Genomic DNA, 18,852 nt, shown 5'->3' on the forward strand with positions numbered 1-18,852 from the left:
ACTCCATCTTCTTGTAAGCAATTGTTATTTTTGTGATATTTCTGGGGTCTCTCGACCTCACGACATTATTTTATAATTTCTCTTTTGTCGGTCTATTAGCAAAGAAAGTCCAATCAATACTTCATTTTGATTCTCAGGGGTAATTAACTCTTTATGAAAAAACTATGAGACTCCTCAATTTGTAGCACTTTTTTTTACTTCCTAAATTCAAATTTGTGCTTTGTTATTTTTAACAAAGCATTTTCTCCAATTTAGTAATCAATTATTTTGCTTATTTTCTCGTAGCTGGACCACTTCTTATAATTGTAGACGAAGAAGAAGACGGTTCTTTTTTCTTTTATTCAGTTGGAGATAGCAGCACCTGTTCACTTAAGTACACGCATATATGTTCTAGCACACACCGCATAATTTTACGGTATTTATCGTTGCAGACGAATCACAATCCGACTTGGGTGCTTATAATTTTCTATTTGCGATTTCACTGAGTTCCAACAATCTCGCTCCATTAAGATTTTTGTTACCTTGCTCGCACATCTTCAGTTTAAAGTTATCTCATTACAACTGCACAACTTGAATCGCATTGTTTTGCGCTTGTAAACTTAATATAAATTATTGACTCATTCCTTGACAGCTTAAGCTAGGTAACAAAAATCTTTTTAGCTAAAAGTCCTAAGTTCGATCCTCATTCTCTGCTTCTTTATTGCTTCGTATACGAACTAGGATTAACTGACCCTGTCAGATGACACTAATCTTGATTCTTTTCTTAAAGGGTAAATCGCCAAAATGGTCCCTGAGATTTGCATAACTCATCACTTTGGTCTCTGAGATTCCAAATTGATAAAAGTGGTCCCTGAGATTGTCTACCATCCATCATTTTGGTCATTCCGTTAAAAACTCCGTTAAGTGTCCTGGAGCTCTTGGCTGGAAGTTTGGGCAATTTTTAAAGTTTCGTAACTCAATCGTTTCTTAACCAAATTCGACCCATAATATATCAAAATGAAGATATGAAAGTGTAGAATAAGATTATATCTATTTTGAAGCCCAATGGTTGCCAGTGATTGCCGGAAAATAGCCTCAAAGTTGACTGGTCCGAGTGAAAACTTGAAAACTCGCCGGAAACTGGGTAAACTTCTTCAATACTCAACGAAATCAAGTGATTCAAAAAATAAAATCATACTTCTCGACGAGACGAAGAGAATGGTACCTTTTTCGATGCTAAATCACCTTGGTTTGGCTAGAAAAATGCTCAAAAGTGGCTAACTCGAAACCAAGACAGCTACTTTCGAGCCATTTTCCGGCCAAACCATGGCGATTTAGTCATCAAAAAAGGTACCATTCTCTTTTTATCATCGAGAAGTATGATTTTCTTTTTTGAATCACTTGATTTCGTTGAGTATTGAAGAAGTTATGAACGTTTAAAGTTTACCTAGTTTCCGGCGAGTTTTCAAGTTTTCACTCGGACCAGTCAACTTTGAGGCTATTTTCTGGCAATCTCTGGCAACCATTGGGCTTCAAAATAGATATAATCTTATTCTACACTTTCATATCTTCATTTTGATATATTATGGGTCGAATTTGGTTAAGAAACGATTGAGTTACGAAGCTTTGAAAATTGCCCAAACTTCCTGCCAAGAGCTCCGGGACACTTAACGGAATGACCAAAATAATGGATGGTGGACAATCTCAGGGACCACTTTTATCGATTTGGAATCTCAAGGACCAAAGTGATGAGTTATGCAAATCTTAAGGACCATTTTTCATTTCTTAAAATAACCCCTTTTTACATGGACAAAAAAATAAAATTACAGTTTGGTGGGTGGTTGGAGGGGAAGAATGATCGAAAAGTGAAATTCATTTGGTTTGGAATCTTCTTTTTACCGTTCTTTTGAAAATTACTACATTTTAGGGAAGCCTGTGCAGTGCCCCCCCCCCCCCCCCCCCCCCCCTCCTCTTCTCTCTCTCTCTCTTCATAAGTACTAGCAATGGCTGAATTAGCTGACATAGAAACAAATTGCTCTCAGGGTGCCTAGTTCAAGTCCTAAACGAAAACTCCAAGCTTTAGTCTCATCGACGAGTTAAGGACTCGTGAGGTTGGTTTGTATTCCAGTTGGTTAAGACCCTTCACCTGTGCGCTGGCTATCCTGCATTCAACGACTCCCCTTTTTGCTTACATTGCTTATAAAAATAAATTATATATGAAAAAAGGAGTTAAGTACTAGATGGAAGTGTCTATCAAAGTGATCATAAATCTACAAGCATTTAGAACATATTTAATCGACTAATTATTGATAATTACAATTATTTACAGATTGAATGGGGAATTGCCCCAAAGATGACTGGGAGATTTGAACTGAATTTACAGCTATCTATTTTAGCAGAGAATTCCTACGCCTTTAGTTGCTGATATCAAAGTATTTCGGATCGGAAGGAAAGTGATATTCCACATGTAACTGCAAAACGAAAAACAAAATGCGTAGTTGGATTACGATAAGGGTCTCAAGACTGTTTCATGCCTGGAAACAAAGTGAAGAACTAAGATTTATAAACTTATCGAGACCAAAACACAGACAGGTTACGCGTAGTTGAATGCTACATTGTTCTATTTACTTCCGCGGATAAATACGAATCATGCAAGATTACATGCACACCAACATGGAAAACATCTATAATGCAAATCAATATATAAGGTGTGGTGTATGTACCTTGCCCTCATCAGCATCTGTCTGGCGTTGAGGGAACACGACCCTCAAATCATTATACAAGTAGAAGCGCCTCTCCCCTTCGACATCGATACTGTTTGTCGCTTGTCCAGATGATGGATCTAACTTGCATCTCTGGACTGACCTCGAACATTTCTTAGGAAATAGGCATGAGAAACGAAGGTGAAGAGCATAACGCAGAACGCCAGCACCAGCAGTTTTCTTGCTCGTCTTTAAAGGGCTACGCACAGACCTACTTTCACTAATCTCACTGGTCTTTTCAGACGTACAAAGGCTACAATCACTGGGTTCACTGTGATAACAGGCCTTTGTGCGTTCTCCCTCTCTTTGGTACTGATTAACTACATCCTTAAACTCGTTTGAATCCGCATCATTGTCACTAAGCTGCAAAGAATTTGCAGCATCTAGGATCGAAGATGGTTTGGCATCATTTTCTTTAGCAGGATCTGCATGTCTTCCATTCCCGGCCTTAGAGGTTGTTTCAGATGAGGCTAGAGTGATCTTTTGGCGCAAAAACGTCTGTATTTGATATGAAAAAAAAAAAAAGAGAGATCTCAGTCAAAGAAAAACCTAACAACTGAAGCAAGCATATTACATGTAAAATTCTACAGAAGCCAAAGACTGAGCTAGAAGAAAGTCTTTATTTATGCTTCATATGTAATACGCATAAGCAACAGCATGAATTTCTTTTAATTATACACCGACATGTTCAGCCACAAAATCCTCCGTTTGAGCTACAGACTAACATGCCTTGGCTAGCCTGTTCACAAAATATGCAGCTTGAGCCATTTCAAACCAGCTCACATACAACGGTATATATAGATGGTAGCTTACAACAAATGATGACAGATTTATGTTATCAGCTTAGCGAGATCTTACCACCAATATAAACATATAATGGTTGGGTTAGTTAAGGCATACTGGGTTTGGATATTCCATGAAAAATTGCATTCAGGATGGACTCATGTTGGGATCTTATAGTCGTATTGCCCGTCTGAGCTTGGGACTGACCAAAATTGGCCTAGAAGTCACCTGAACCCCTTCAAACCCTTTTGCTAACTAAATTCTAATTTGATTCACGCTCTTGCATTTTTGTGCTTTCCCTACCTCTGTATATTTCCTCATACACAGTCAAGTGGCAGCACTCATATCTGACTACTTCAACGAAGTCAAGTAGTGTCAAGAGACCAGTTCCTAATTATACGACTCCAAATGCTTTTACAAGTCACGCAAGGCCCTATTAAGGAACATTATTGATATCCTATAACAGGTAATACCTGTTGGAAAAACCTTGCCATATCCAATTCCATATCAAAGTGCAGATTCACTCGAGACAGGTTTAACTTCAAATCATAACTAACACATTTATCATGCACAATAATTGTAAAAACGATATATAACGATTCCCCTCTACTTCCGAATACCTTGGTTCCAGCTGGCATGTCATTCAAATCATAATTACAGAAGAAGGTGTGAATAGGTGTCTTCTCTGGATTGCTGAGAACCTGCCATAAACAATTCACATTCATGAGTGTATGACCAACCATCTCTGGTCTGACTACGACCAGATGTCATTTGATATGTACAACTATAAGGAATTATTTGATAGACATAATCAATATGAATATGATCATCCAAGATTTCAAGGCAGACAATCCATGCATCTATATTCTTATTCTTATCATTCATTTTGTTAGAAATAATTCACCATCCAACGTCATTTTTTCCTCAAAATCAAATTCCATAGCTTAAGCCCATGAGAGTGACACATCCACAGCCACACAAACAACTATTGATGATAACATAAATTGTAATTAGTATATCAAGAAGGGAATTGTTAGTAACACTCCAAAAATGTCGTCATGCATCCACCCCTCTTTATCTTTTCCACTATGGAGGAGTGCATGATGACTTTTCTGAGGTGCAAATAGCAGCTCCAATCAAGAATATTAAGATCTTCTGTTATTCTAAAAAGTTCCTAAATTCAATGCATTTCCGTGGATAGAACTGAGAGTCTGAGACCAACTGAAGTTTCCAATACTTAATTATATTTGGGTTAATATTCTAATTACCAGTTGTATACGGCCTTTCGTAGGTATTCTCAGACGGTTCTTGTTTGCCCGTGAATCATCCATGCTAAGGCTCCTCTTCATCCTGGGGCTTCCATACTTGTTTGGTGTCGTACTTTCAGCAAGACCGATTGATGAATAATATAGTAGATAGTTATCTCCATCCACACTGGTCACTGAAAATGGAAGTTTCTGAGGTTTTGGCGAGAAATTCCCCCCAGTGACATTCAGAACAGCAAGAAAACCATCAATTCTCTGCAAATGGGAAATTTCAAACACGAAGTAAAATCAATAACAAAAATTGATACACTATGGAACTCAATATATATAACATTACTGTTCAGATGAAAGCGAACCTGACTAACCTTTGTAGATAATAATCGACCAGACAACAGGGATTCCTCAAATGAACCAACCAATGACCTTCTAACAGGCAATCCAGTCGGTGATCGTACTAATTTAACACATTTAGGATTAAGTTTCAAGTCCTGACTCCAGTGCTGCCTCATCCCAGGAGTAGTACTCTCAGAACTAAAGAGGTCAAACTTTTCCTGCAGAACATCAACGTCTTCTGATGATTTCCTTAGCCACCTAAAAGCGTCCTCTTTCCAGGATGAGGAAATGCCTGCAATCGTTCCATTAAGTGACTGTTCTATGTCCTTCAGGGTTATATTGTTATCTAACTTTGGTGTACGAACCCTGCATGATTCTCCAGGTTTAACTCTTTCAGGAAACTTTGGACCAAGAGGAGATAAAGAAAGTGTAGGCAACACAACTTTACTTGAAGATATGTCTACAGCGCTTGATTGTGACCTCACCTTAATTGTTTCTCTAGAGTAATCAAGTCCGGATGACGATATCAATTGATTCGGAGATCGTGACTCCTTGTTTTCAAGCAAAGGACCATCAAATACAAAAGAGGAGTTTGTATTGCAGTTGTGATCCGGTGATCTCTTCCACTCCAGGGAACAAGATGCAGACCAGATTGTAGAATTGCAACAACTGGAGTTGCCAAGATGAGCTTTCTTATGCTCTTGCAACATGGGATCATTAGAACTACCATTACAACCCCAGGAGCCACTCTTATGAACCCTGTCCACAATCTCTAGAGAATCACCATTACACTGATCCTGGAGAAGCATTCCATTCAAAGGAGACAATAACCGCCTCCTGAGTACTGACCCAGCAGCCTCAGTTGTGTCCCCTGTGACAGTCAACGCACTTGAAGAGTATTGGTCTCCATTAAAGAAATTAATAGGGGAATCTAATATTCTTGGTTCAAAACCAACAACCCTAGGAACAGGTGTCTGAATATTCTGCCCACATCTCTGACTTAACCAGTTTTTTTGTTCTGAAGAGTTAATCTTCAATCCATGCATGCTTGATCTACTACTATCTTTACGAGAATTAGAAAACTCTGGTTTATTTGGAATCTCCGTGATGGATTTCCTATGGAATTCTCCAAAAGAAGAGCATGTGAAATCCACCTGCATATGGTTTCCCAGGTTTGCTCCGTGCATCCCACTTAAATCACAAGTGCTCATGCCAGCAACTCTAGGTTGAGGTTGCATAAATGTGCCCAGTGATGCTGCCACTTCCTCGGCAACGCTGCTAGAAGACACTTGAGGCAATCCCATCTTCAAAAATTTTAAGGTGAAGTGCTTTATTTAACTCGACTTTTTTTATGTTGTGTTCTCTTTTCCTGCTTTCTCAGTTGCAGTCATGCATAAAAATCAAACTGCATTTCTGTGTTCCGAGTTACCAAATCGTTCCAAGTTGCCCAACCATTACCGTGCTACCACAGACATTACCTGCCTCAGTCCCCCCCAACTAAAGACGTAGTTATAAATTTCTAATACCAGAAGCTACGATACTATCCCTACCACGTGCATCTGTATCTCAACTATTTCTCCATCAGACATATGGGAAATCAAGCAGAAATGAGGATCTCAGACGGGGCAGGTAGAAAGCCATGTTTTCTTCACTCCAGCTAACGATGGGAAATAAGTAGTTCATGGCTTTCCATAAAACCAATGCAGCGTCCTGGAATTATCAGCTCGGTTAGAAAGTGGCAATTGACAACCAAAAGGCATAACTACACATTCATACTTCAGATTCTTTTATCTTTTGCCCTTCCGGCTTATCATTTCCAAAAAACAGACAAATAAAATATAGTGATCCCCCAACTTAACAAAATACAGAAACATAAAACCAGAAACCAATCAAATGACTGAGACTCCAAGAAGTATATCCTTTGAAATCCTCAACAAAATAGAAGCACTGAATAATTTTAATGTGGCCAGCTTTGATTCATACAGGATTCCACATCCAGTGAGCCAATGAAGAATCTCCGAAAACACGTACTCGAAAATAAGCAATTTTCAACAACACAAATGTCAAAAGGCCATTCTTATAGAAATCTCAACAAATAAGTGCTACAATACAAGAAGTCAACAACCCAACAAATTCCAGCTACAATTTTCATATGGGTCCAATTGGTTGCTCAAGAATTATAGAAAATCAAACAAGATATATCTCCATACATAACTGATTATTTGTATTTTTAGTACCTAGAACTTTCTCAAAAGTTTGATTCTTTAACTGTTATAAACAAACAAAGAAAAAGCTAAAACCTTTCTTAAGCTGATCAATCCAAAACAACTATTTCTTTTCAAATTTCAATACAACTACTAAAATCTCAACAACCCAAAAGAAATACAGGAAAAACACATGAACCGAGAATTAAATTTCATACCTTTCCCTCAGAAAACTAGAAACTGAAAAGCCAGACGCCAAAAGCACTTATTGGGGTTGTATCAAAAATCAGCAGGCTTATCCTTCTTTCTTCTTGTCCGAAAATCTTTTGTTTTGGTTGCAATTCCTCTGGTTTGCATCTGTTTTCCTTTCTGGTGTGAGAAAATGGATGTTGGGTGGTGATTGAAGATTTGGTGTTGGCCTCCCAATTTTGTTGAATAAATAACAGAAAGAAAAAAGTAAAAAAATTATTGTGGGTCATGAATATCGCTTAATCCCGAATTTTCTGACTGGGTGGCTGCGGTTGAAAACCAAATCACATGTTGGTTTGTTTTCTTTAATTTCCTGTGTAATGTTGTTGGCATGGAATTGTTTGTGGGCAAATCCAAACCTCAAACGCCAAAGCCAAAAGCCGAAAGCCGAAAGCAGAAACCAGGGGCTCTCTATGAATTCATGCTGCGGCTATCGTTCTCCCGTTATTACATCACATGTCCTGTCTACCTCCATGGACCGTGCCAACTTTGTCTCTGTACAGCTTGGTCTCTCTCGGCTGCCCAAATTTTTAACTTTTTAACTTTTTATTTTTCAGAACTTTATATATAAAGATAAAAACTTTTATTATATTTCAAGAAATTTCACTAATTTATAAACGTAAAAACAATTAAACCCTAGCCTAAAAATATGAAAATAATATGTTCAAAATACCAATGATACCCCTATGGCTTTAGGGCTGTTAATAGAATCCAACCCCTACAACTCCAACAAAATTAATATATGTCATAAGCTCAACTCATCATCGATTATTTCTGCATAATCAGTTTTGAAATTATATTTATAATCAATTTGTATTGTTTATTACTAGAATTAGTTCAACCCGTTCTCGATCATTTTTGCAGAATCAGATCAACCCGTCTTCGACCATTTTTTGTAGAATCAATTCAACCCATCTTCAATGATTTTTCCAGAATCCTTTCAACCCGTCCTCGATCATTGTTGCATAATCAGTTCAACTCATCTTCAACCATTTTTGCAGAATCAATTCAACCTTTCTTCGAACCTTTTTGCATAGTTCAACCCCTCTTTGACCATTTTTGCATAATCAATTCAACCTGTCTTGGACCATTTTTGTAGAATCCGTTCAACCAGTCCTCGATCATTTTTTGCATAATCAGTTCAACCTTTCTTTGACCATTTTCGCAAAATCAATTCAACATTTCTTCGACAATTTTTGCATAATCAGTTCAACTCGTCTTTGACCATTTTTGCATAGTTCAACCTGTCTTATACCATTTTTGCATAGTTCAAACCCTCTTCGACTATTTTTCCAGAATCCGTTCAACCTGTCCTCGATCATTTTTGCACAATCAGTTTTACCCGTCCTCAATCATTTATGCAAAATCAGTTCAACCCATCCTTAACTTTTTTTGCAGAATCGGTTCAACCCGTTTTCGACTATTTTTGCAAAATCAATTCAACCCTTTGCAAAATCAGTTCAACCCGTCTTCGACCATTTTGCAAAATCCATTTCAACCCGTCCTCAAACATTTGTGCATAATTAATTCAACATGTCTTTGACCATTTTTGCATAACGAGTTCAACCCGTCCTCGATTAGATTTGCATAATTAGTTCAACCCCGTCTTCAACCATTTTTGCATAATCAATTCAACCTATTTTTTTACCATTTTTTGCATAATCAATTCAACCCATCTTCGACCATTTTTGCAGAATTAGTTTGTATAAATTTTTGATAAATTTCGTTAACAAAGGTTGAAATAAAACCCTTAGAGGGACTATGGTTGTGAAATTGTGTGCAATCTAGGCATGGTATTGTGAAGGCTACCATGAGTTAGAACTTAGATGACGTCCGCGTTGTTTTTTGAGTTTCATTGCAATTTTTTTCAGCATCAACTAGTTGAACAAAATTAACATAACTGAAAATTTCAAATATTTAATTTTTTCTCTATCTTCCTCATTCACACCCTACCCGATGAATCCAAAAGCTTGGCCTTTCAAACTTCTTCCCAAAATTCTAGTTGATTTTCTAGCTGACCCGGAACCATGGCTACCATGTTTAAGAAACTTAATAGAAATTATCTCCATTAAGTCTGTTAATGCACAAAATCGGAGGGGCCTTAGAACAACGTAAATCCGACTGTGAATCTGCAAGAAAGTAAAGAACACAAGATGTATCGTGGTTCACCCCAATGTTGGGGCTACGTCCACACTGATGTTGATATTGTTTCACTCTGAATGGTGAATATACAATAAGGCTAGAGGCAGTGTGCTCTCTAGCCTATTTTTTGTGTTTGCCCTCTCTGAGATGTTTTCTCTCTTCCCATGGCCTAAACTTGGACCTCCTCTAATGAGAAGAGTGATGAATCATTTTATAGAATAAGGGCTCCTCACTTTTTACATGTTTACCCCTTCATTTATTACATAATTACATTTGAGTCCCCCGAGTATTTATACGAGGTCTAAATATGGTACAAACAGTAGTCCCCCAAGTCTTCAGTCAAGAGAGTCTTTTGGCTGGAGACTTGAAATTCAGTCCATGTGTGGGCCGAAGTAACTAGATGTCGTCTAGAACTGATACTCGATATGAGGCGATGCTCACTGTGAAATGATGCTCAACTAGAAGTAGCACATGTTGCGAGGTTGCTCTGCTTGTGGCTTATGTTGCCTTGGTTGGCTCGGCTTGTGGCGTTGAAGGTGAAAGAGTCATTTTTATAGAATAAGGGCTCGCTCTTCAATACATAAATGATGGGCTAGAGTTGATGCTCGTGGCAAGGCGATTGCTTAGCAGGCGGTGATGCTCTCTAATAATGGTGAGGGAGTCCCTTTTATAGAATAAGGGCTCGCTCCTCAATACATAAGTGATGGGTTATGAGTGATGCTTGCGGCGAAGCGATTGCTTAGCTGGCGGCGATGCTCTCTAATGAAGGTGAGGGAGTCCCTTTTATAGAATAAGGGTTCGCTCTTTAATACATAAGTAATGGGCTAAGAGTCTCTCTAATGAAGGTGAGGGAGTCCCTTTTATAAAATAAGGGTTCGCTCCTCAATACATGAGTAATGGGTGCTCTCTAATGAAAGTGAATGAGTCCCTTTTATAAAATAAGGGTTCCCTCCTCGGTACATAAATAATGGGCTAAGTCCCCCAAATACTTTTCATGAGGCCCAGTTGCGGAAGCCTAATATATGGTACATAGTGTATCTTCCAAGTCTTCAGTCAATAGAGATTGTTGGCTGGAGATTTCAAATTCAATCTATGTATGGGCCAAGTGGCGGTTTTTCGGAGGCGGTCTTTGTATACCATGCACTGAAACTTTGTAGGTGAAGCTTTGAAAGTAAAGTTTTATAGGTGAGGCTTTGAAAGTGAAGCTTTGAAGCTGAAGCTTTTATAAATGAAGCTTTAAAGCTGAAGCTATTATAAATGACGCTTTGAAGTCGGAGCTTTGTAAATGAAGCTTTCAAAGCTGGAGCTTTTGTAAATGAAGTTTTCGAAGCTGGAGCTCTGTAAATGAAGCTTTCGAACCTGGAGCTTTCGAAATGAAGTTTTCGAAGCTAGAGCTCTGTAAATGAAGCTTTCGAAGCTGATTGACATGAGTGATGCTCATGAATGTTTATGTTGATTGACATGAGTGATGCTCATAGATGTTGATATGAGTGATGCTCATGAATGTTTATGTATGATTGACATGAGTGATGCTCATGTATGATGGTGATTGTCATGAGTGATGCTCCTGTATGATTTTTTGGAGGACGAGTTGTACTTTTGATCACCTGGTTGGTGATAATAATGGTAGGTTGCTGAATAATCTTGGAGTACTAGACGTACTTTTGATCACCTAGTTGGTGATAGTAGCGGCAGGCTGCTGAATAATTTTGGAGTACTGGACGTACTTTTGATCACCTGGTTGGTGATAATAAAGGGTGAACCTTAAGTGGAGGGATGAAGGTTGGAGTTTGAAGCCATAGGGCCTGGCTCTTTTGGGCATATGGGCCTTCGCCCTCCACATAACATTCCAGCCCACTATTTTGGGCTTGCCGACATTTTCCCTTTTTTTTTTTTGGGGCAAACTACCTTCTTTCTTTGTTTATGATTACCCTCTAGTGGGGTTATACAGATGTCTCCAAAAGATAAAAAAAGTAAATCACATCATTAAAAAAAAAAAGTTGATGGGACTTGGCAACATCGAGATTTCTCCCTTCACATCAACCTCAGGGGTCCAGCTGTTGGAGGAAACCTTCACGTGGAGGCAGGTTTGGTCAGCATGCATGGTTTCTCCCACGGACGGCGCCGAATGTTGATGCACAAAACCGGAGGGGTCTTGGAACAACATAAATCTGACCGTGAATCTGCAAGAAAGTAAAGAACACAAGATGTATCATGGTTCACCCCAATGTTTGGGCTACGTCCACACTGATGTTGATATTATTTCACTTTGAATGGTGAATATACAAGAAGGCTATAGGCAGTGTGCTCTCTAGTCTATTTTCTGTGTTTGCCCTCTCTGAGATGTTTTCCCGCTTTTCATGGCCTAAACCTTGACCTCCTCTAATAAGGAGGAGAGTGAAGAGTCATTTTATAGAATAAGAGCTCCTCACTTATTACATGTTTGCCCCTTCATTTATTACATAATTACATATGAGTCCCCCGATTATTTATACAAGGTCTAAATACGGAGGCCCTAAATATAGTACAAACAAAGTCAAAAGATTTAAATCTGTAGCTAGAAAGAAAAGCACAAAATTTGAATCAAACCCATAATTAATTTGCTTCTATGTTTCTCTCTCCCAAATGGCATTACAACATCATCAAAAGTTTACCAACTAAACCCAATAATCATCGTCCAAAACCGTAAGTGCAAAAGTAAATTAAAAAAAAAATCATGACATAGGTGTTATAATTTTGTCTCGGAGTGTGCTATCCACACACCTCATTTTACTTTTCACATACCCCTTGATAATTTATGTCTGTTGATCTTCTTCAATTCATCCAATCCGACGGCCAAAAATTAAAAATGTGTGTGAGAAGTAAAATGGGATGTGTGGATATCACACCCCTTTTGTCTCTCCTTGAAATGATTAAAAAGTGTTGTCTCAACTTAAAATTAAGTATTAAAAGTATCCTCTATGTGTAATTTTTCCTATTATAAGGGTATTATCTTAGTTAATTTTTATTATATATTTTTTGGTTTTTATCTAATGTACATGTAAATGTGAAGTAACTAAAAAATGTACACAAGATTGCGTGACAAATATAAATACAAAAAGATATACATGGGAATGCAACAAACTTTTTCCCTCGTCGTAAGGGATTGTGTGTTCACATGCTTGGAATTACAAGAAGAATAGGTAGCAAGTTAGTTATTTGTACTCAATTGTTGTGGCTGAAGATACTCTCAGTATCGAGAAAGACTTTCATAGTACGAGCGCATTATCATTATTTTAACGATATCAACTAATTATACAATGTTTGTGTGAGTTTCTTTATATATATATAGCACATGGCTACGTCACCCTCATGTGACGGCTAGCATGCCTTGATCTAGGTCAGGGTGTGTCAATTATTCTCCTCCCAACTCCTTGACCGCCTCCCTAACATTACCCCCTCTCTTTTCTATGTCAAAACTTTAATCATTTTTCAGATTGGAAGTTTTATCTCTTATATGTGTTATTTCTCATTGATTTGCATTTTTATGTAAAAAGAAAGAATAATTATATCTCATATAGTTTTTCTTATGATTTTTTTAAAAGAGATTTTTTTTTGTCAAACGATAAATTTTGTTAGATTAGCCACCGATGTGGTTTGAACTTACGCCGTTATGCAAGGGCTCAACACTTTTCCACCACTGTGGTAAAGGGCCACTTGGCTTTAAAAGAGATTGAACGAAATGTCCTTAATTGACTAAAATAAACAAACACGAGGACTAAATTAGTCAAATAAAAAACACGGAAACTAAATTGACTATATAACTATGACACAAATGGATCATTTTGACATTTAAGCCAAATTTGAATGCACAAAAGAGGCGAAATTAATGTGTACAAATATAGCCGAATCAATGAATGAAGTATAAATTAATTACATATTAATATGAAATATGAGAATTAATGTCCTAAAAAACTTTACGAATTACAACTTTTTATATATTGAATGATTTTATTACTCTAAACGATTACAATAAATCTTGAATATTATGCTTATTCTCTCAATTTAATTAATTAAAAATAAATAAAGAATCAGATATATGTGTGAACACGGAAAATTCCTGAAACGAAAGAAACAAGAACGACGTGCACAAACAAATATTATGTATTTGATGATTTTGGGTTACAATCTCTCTCTAATTTGATCCTCTGATTCGATCTCCGTAAGGTGTGTATTTGTGGATGTGTGATTGATCCAAAGGGCCGTTGGGCTTGATCTAAGGATGAACGTTCTTCAAGGGCCGTGGACTTGATCTTGAAGGTGGATTTGAGCGGATCTTCAAAGGGGCTTTTGGGCTTGATCTTTGAAGAACAGTGATGAACGGATCTCCAAGGGCTTTTGGGCTTGATCTTGAAGAACAGTGATGAACGGATCTTCAAGGAGTTTTGGGCTTGATCTTGAAGAACGGTTGGATTTGTGGATTTGTCGACGTTGTTGATCCAAAGGGCCGTTGGGGCTTGATCTTGGATGAACGGATGATGACCGATGGTGCTTTCTTCAAGGGCCGTCGGGGCTTGATCTTGAATTGGTGGATGGTTGATCCAAGGGGCCGTCGGGGCTTGATCTTGGAAGAACGATGAACGAAGAACGAAGAACGAAGAACACTTTCTTCAAGGGCCGTCGGGGCTTGATCTTGAATTGGTGGATGATTGTTGATCCAAAGGGTCGTTGGGGCTTGATCTTAGGATGAACGAAGAACGAAGAGAGCTTTCTTGATTCTTTGGGAACCTGGATGCTTGAGAGCTTCGGAGTTTCAGAGCTTCAGAGCTTGCTTAATGATTTTTTCCTCCTCAAATGAATGAAATGGGCTTGTATTTATAGAATTTCCCAAGACCTAATTTTGAATATAATATCCCAGATGAAATAAGTCGTTTCTGCCAGGTGTTAACACGTGTCATATTTGATGACTTTTCCAACTCATTTCAATTTTTGTTGAGTCACACGCTACGTGTAAAATTTATGTAATACATGAGCGTTGACACTTTGATTTATCGGTCAACATTTATTTACCAAAATTTCGATGTCTACAAATGCCCCCACTTCAAGTCGCGTCGTGTACATGTGCTTGTCACGTGTAGGAGATGCGTTTTGAAGTTTCTTACTGTAGACGTCGATCCAAGGGCCGTCGAGGCTTGATCTTGAATTCGGCTGGAGATTTCTTCAAGGGCCGTTTGAGGCTTGATCTTGAATTGGGCTTGAGATTTCTTCAAGGGCTGTTTGAGGCTTGATCTTGAATTGGGCTTGAGATTTCTTCAAGGGCCGTTGAGGCTTGTTCTTGAATTTTTTTGTTTGAAATTTCTTCAAGGGCCGTCGAGGCTTGATCTTGAAGGTTGAAATTGGACCACAAGTAGCTTCATGTGGTAGATGATCTTTGGCTTTGGTAGTGGGTGAATCGGCACATATTTTGTTGCGCTTGTTGACTTTCCACAGCTTTGATCTTGAACTAGGTTGGAGGATTTTCTGGATTCCTTCAATTGTTGATTTTCCACAGCTTATTCTTGAACTAGGTTTTGATTCAGGGGTGGTAGACACTTAATCTTGAATCGGACTTGTGATTTCCTCAAGGGCCGTTGAGGCTTGATCTTGAATTTGGCTGGAAACTTCTTCAAGGGCCGTTGAGGCTTGGTTCTTGAAGGTTGACTCGAACACATGGCAAGCAGGCACGAGGTAAATGTGACAACCTGTTTCTTTGTTCAATCTTTCTAATTCACACCTGAGCAGTTTGGTCAACGGTATGATCTTCAAGATTGATGGGCTTTTCTTCCAGTTGGTGACTTGATCTTTAAGGATTCGATTCAAGGGTGGTGAATCGGCACGTGCAGCCCACAACGCCTAGTAAGTCGACCCAAGAATTTGAGGGTCAAAACGAGTTCTTCATCTCAGACTCTTTCTGCCGAGTTGACTGAGCATGCTGCATTCTTCTCTGCTTGTTTCTTCAGGCAGATATGGCAGCTTCTTGAGTTCTTCAGCTCGGACTCCTTCTGCTGAGTTGACTGTGCAGACTGCATTCTTCTCTGCTTGTTCCTTCTGCACCTTGTCTCCACATGCTGCAAGGTATCATTTTCACTTGCCTTATCTGTTCTCCAGGCAGATGTGGCAGCTTCTTTGGAAGTACAGCAGCAGTGTGAAACGAGTACTCGAGAACAGTGCTAGGTAGGCAATCAGGGAAGGGTTCCAAGCAGTCGGTTCCTTACCCGAGTTTGAGTGGAAGTTCCGGCATATTGTTTTCTTTATCCTTGTCTTTGTAGGTAAGAACAAGGACAAAGGAAAGGACAGGGAGAACGCATGATATGAGATACTCTTGCTTTCTACCCTGGTGATATGAGATACTTTTGCTTTGGAGTCATTGGCTTGCAGAGGTACCCCAAGGAATAAGGAACATTGAATGACTCGAGAGGCTTCGTTGGGAAAGCATTTTTTTGGAGATGAAGAAAGGTTCTGTATGTCTGCCTTGCTATGGAAGGTGAAGGTAGACAATTATAGGAAGTTCTTTGATACCTGTAGAGGTACTATTATTTCACTCGTGTCGGCAACCAATGCGTGATTGATCAGTATGGCTTCACGTGTTTTCTTCTTTATCAGAAATCTTCGACAAATTGTCCGTAATTTTCGTCAAGCTGAGTGTGTATGTGATAGGTGCTGACGAGGCTGAAAAAGACTGGCGCCTCTTCGATATCTGGGATCGGCGCTTCGACAAATTGCCCGTGATTTCCGCAAAGCTGAGTTTGCGTGTGACGGTTGCTAACGCGTCTGGAAAAGCAAGATGCTTCTCCGATTTCTGAGCTTGCCTCTTCGATTTTTGAATCGGCATTTTCGAACTCTGAGCTCACCTCTTCGATCTCTGAAATCCCGTCGAGTGCCGATTTTTTTTTTTTATAGAGGCACGCAGTTCGTTTCAAAGCACACTTGAATTTTCGCTTGGAGAAACTCCCATCTTGCACTTCTAAGATCTTGATCTGTCTGACCTCTTCTTTCTTCAACACCTTTGAAAATGTCTGGACCCTCCGACCGTCGTTTTGATTTGAACCTTGGTGAAGAGGCAGTCCCGCCTTCTCCCGACAACATATGGCGCCCATCATTCATATCCCATACTGGTCCTCTTACCGTTGGGGATTCAGTGATGAAGAATGATATGACCGCGGCGGTGGTGGCCCGGAACCTTGTCACTCCCAAAGATAACAGACTACTTTCCAGGCGGTCTAATGAGTTGGCTGTTAAGGAGTCTCTGGCTTTTAGTGTGCAGTGTGCGGGTTCTGTGTCCAACATGGCCCAACGCCTATTTGCTCGAACCCGTCAAGTTGAATCATTGGCGGCTGAAGTGATGAGTCTCAAACAGGAGATTAGAGGGCTTAAGCATGAGAATAAACAGTTGCACAAGCTCGCGCACAACTATGCCACAAACATGAAGAGGAAAATTGACCAAATGCAGGAATCCGATGGTCAGATTTTACTTGATCATCAGCGGTTTGTGGGTTTGTTCCAGCAGCATTTGCCTTCATCTTCTGGGGCTCTGCCGACTGCTGAGGTTTCAAACAGTCAACCTCCGGCGCCTCCTCTTCCTGGAGCTCCGCCGAGTTGTGAGGCGCCACCTGATCGTCCTTGAAGATCCCCTCTTGTAAATTTGATTTGATTTGATTTTTTTTTTAAGGTATGTATAATGCAAATTTATGTAAAATTTTCAGAAAAATAAATAAAATGGACTTCTATTTCTCTCAATGCTTTTTTTTTTTCTTCTTTTTTTTTTTTTTTTTTTTTTAGAAATCAATAAACGAGCTTTATTTCCTTCAGATGTACATATATACATATATAAATATATATAAATATTATTTTGTTATATATATATATATATATATATATATATATTTTACATAGTGCTTCCGGTGCCATGTACATATATATAATATATACCCACACAATGTACATACACACACACACCCACCTTTTTCCTTTTGCTTTTCGGTGGTGTTCACATCCACCATCATAACTTAACTGATGGCCACTGCTTGTCTGACACAACTCCACAAATCATATTTTATATATAACAAATGTATACACACCTGTCACCACACCTCTTTGCCGTCCACTATCCCCAAATTTTTTTTCTTTATGTTTTTATATATATATATATATATATATTTTTTCAGGATGGTGGCTGATGCACCAAGATTCCACCATTTCTTCTTCTTTCCAGACTGGTGTGTCCTTTATATATATATGTTTTGATGATGGGCAGAAGATGGAGCAGAGCTTCGGGGCACCGGTGTTTCAGCAATGGAGGGCACGGGGTCGAGCTTGGAGTTGAAGAGCCCTACTCGTGACTGCTTGTCGCCGCTACCCTTTGTTCGCTGCTGTGAAGGAAGGTTGAGCGTGGCATGCTGCAAGGGAGGAGTCTTGGTGCTGGAGGGTCTGGAGCTTGACGCGGTGGATGTGAGAGGGCGGAGCCAACAGCGAATAGGTTGCGACTTCAAGGATGTGGATGATCAAATACTGAACTATCCAAGCTATTATGTCTCTTTTCACCATGTCACCTTGCATGCAGACACCGAAACAAACGAAACTTATGCTCAGATGACACTTCTGCTCGTGTCATCGTTTGTCAAAAATGCCCTATTGAGATCATACCTTGTGCTCAAGACAACTAAACCTCAACCAGAGTTTTATTTTATTTTATTTGACAGCAAGTGATACAAGCACTCATGGAGGTTTCTCAGTGCCCTGACGTGCAGCAGAAAAGATTTCCTTCATCTTGATGCAACCACCAATCCGGAAGACAGTCCAGGCATGAACCCAGGACACGGAGCAGTCGTGATCGAGCCAGTCACGTGTAGCAGAGAAAGTCAGAAGTGGCGGAGAGCTTGGTGGAGATCTTGGCGTCACGTTGCTTGGGGCGCGTTTCCTGCGACGACGGCGTCCTCGCACTCGGCGTTGCTGAGCCGGGTCTTCCCGAGAGATCCGTTGCTATCGCTGGCTCTTATGGTGGACAGGCGCTGTGGCGACAAGGCTCTGGTTGTTGAATAGGCTTGAATCATCTCCGAGTTTCCCAGCTCGAAGATCATCGTTAGCTCTATCATCTTCGATCGCAACACGGCAGCATTG

General features: G+C 39.4%; 1 protein-coding gene across 2 annotated transcripts; it reads right to left on the bottom strand.

Annotated features, from left to right (window-relative positions):
• Positions 1-2,258: 2,258 nt before the first annotated feature.
• On the bottom strand, positions 2,259-7,984 carry LOC126625164 (uncharacterized). Of its 2 annotated transcripts, none has more exons than XM_050294244.1 (6): positions 7,545-7,984; positions 5,146-6,832; positions 4,793-5,044; positions 4,145-4,225; positions 2,703-3,239; positions 2,259-2,450 (listed from the first exon to the last, which is right to left on the bottom strand). In XM_050294244.1, exons 2-6 carry the CDS (start codon positions 6,424-6,426, stop codon positions 2,394-2,396), a joined length of 2,208 nt encoding a protein of 735 aa, XP_050150201.1. In that variant the 5' UTR covers positions 6,427-6,832; positions 7,545-7,984; the 3' UTR covers positions 2,259-2,393. The 2 variants fall into 2 exon arrangements, with proteins under 2 accessions (XP_050150201.1, XP_050150202.1); XM_050294245.1 differs by having other exon boundaries at positions 5,155-6,832; positions 7,545-7,983.
• Positions 7,985-18,852: the final 10,868 nt, after the last annotated feature.

This window comes from Malus sylvestris, chromosome 6, assembly GCF_916048215.2.
Source record: "Malus sylvestris chromosome 6, drMalSylv7.2, whole genome shotgun sequence".
NCBI lineage: Eukaryota > Viridiplantae > Streptophyta > Magnoliopsida > Rosales > Rosaceae > Malus > Malus sylvestris.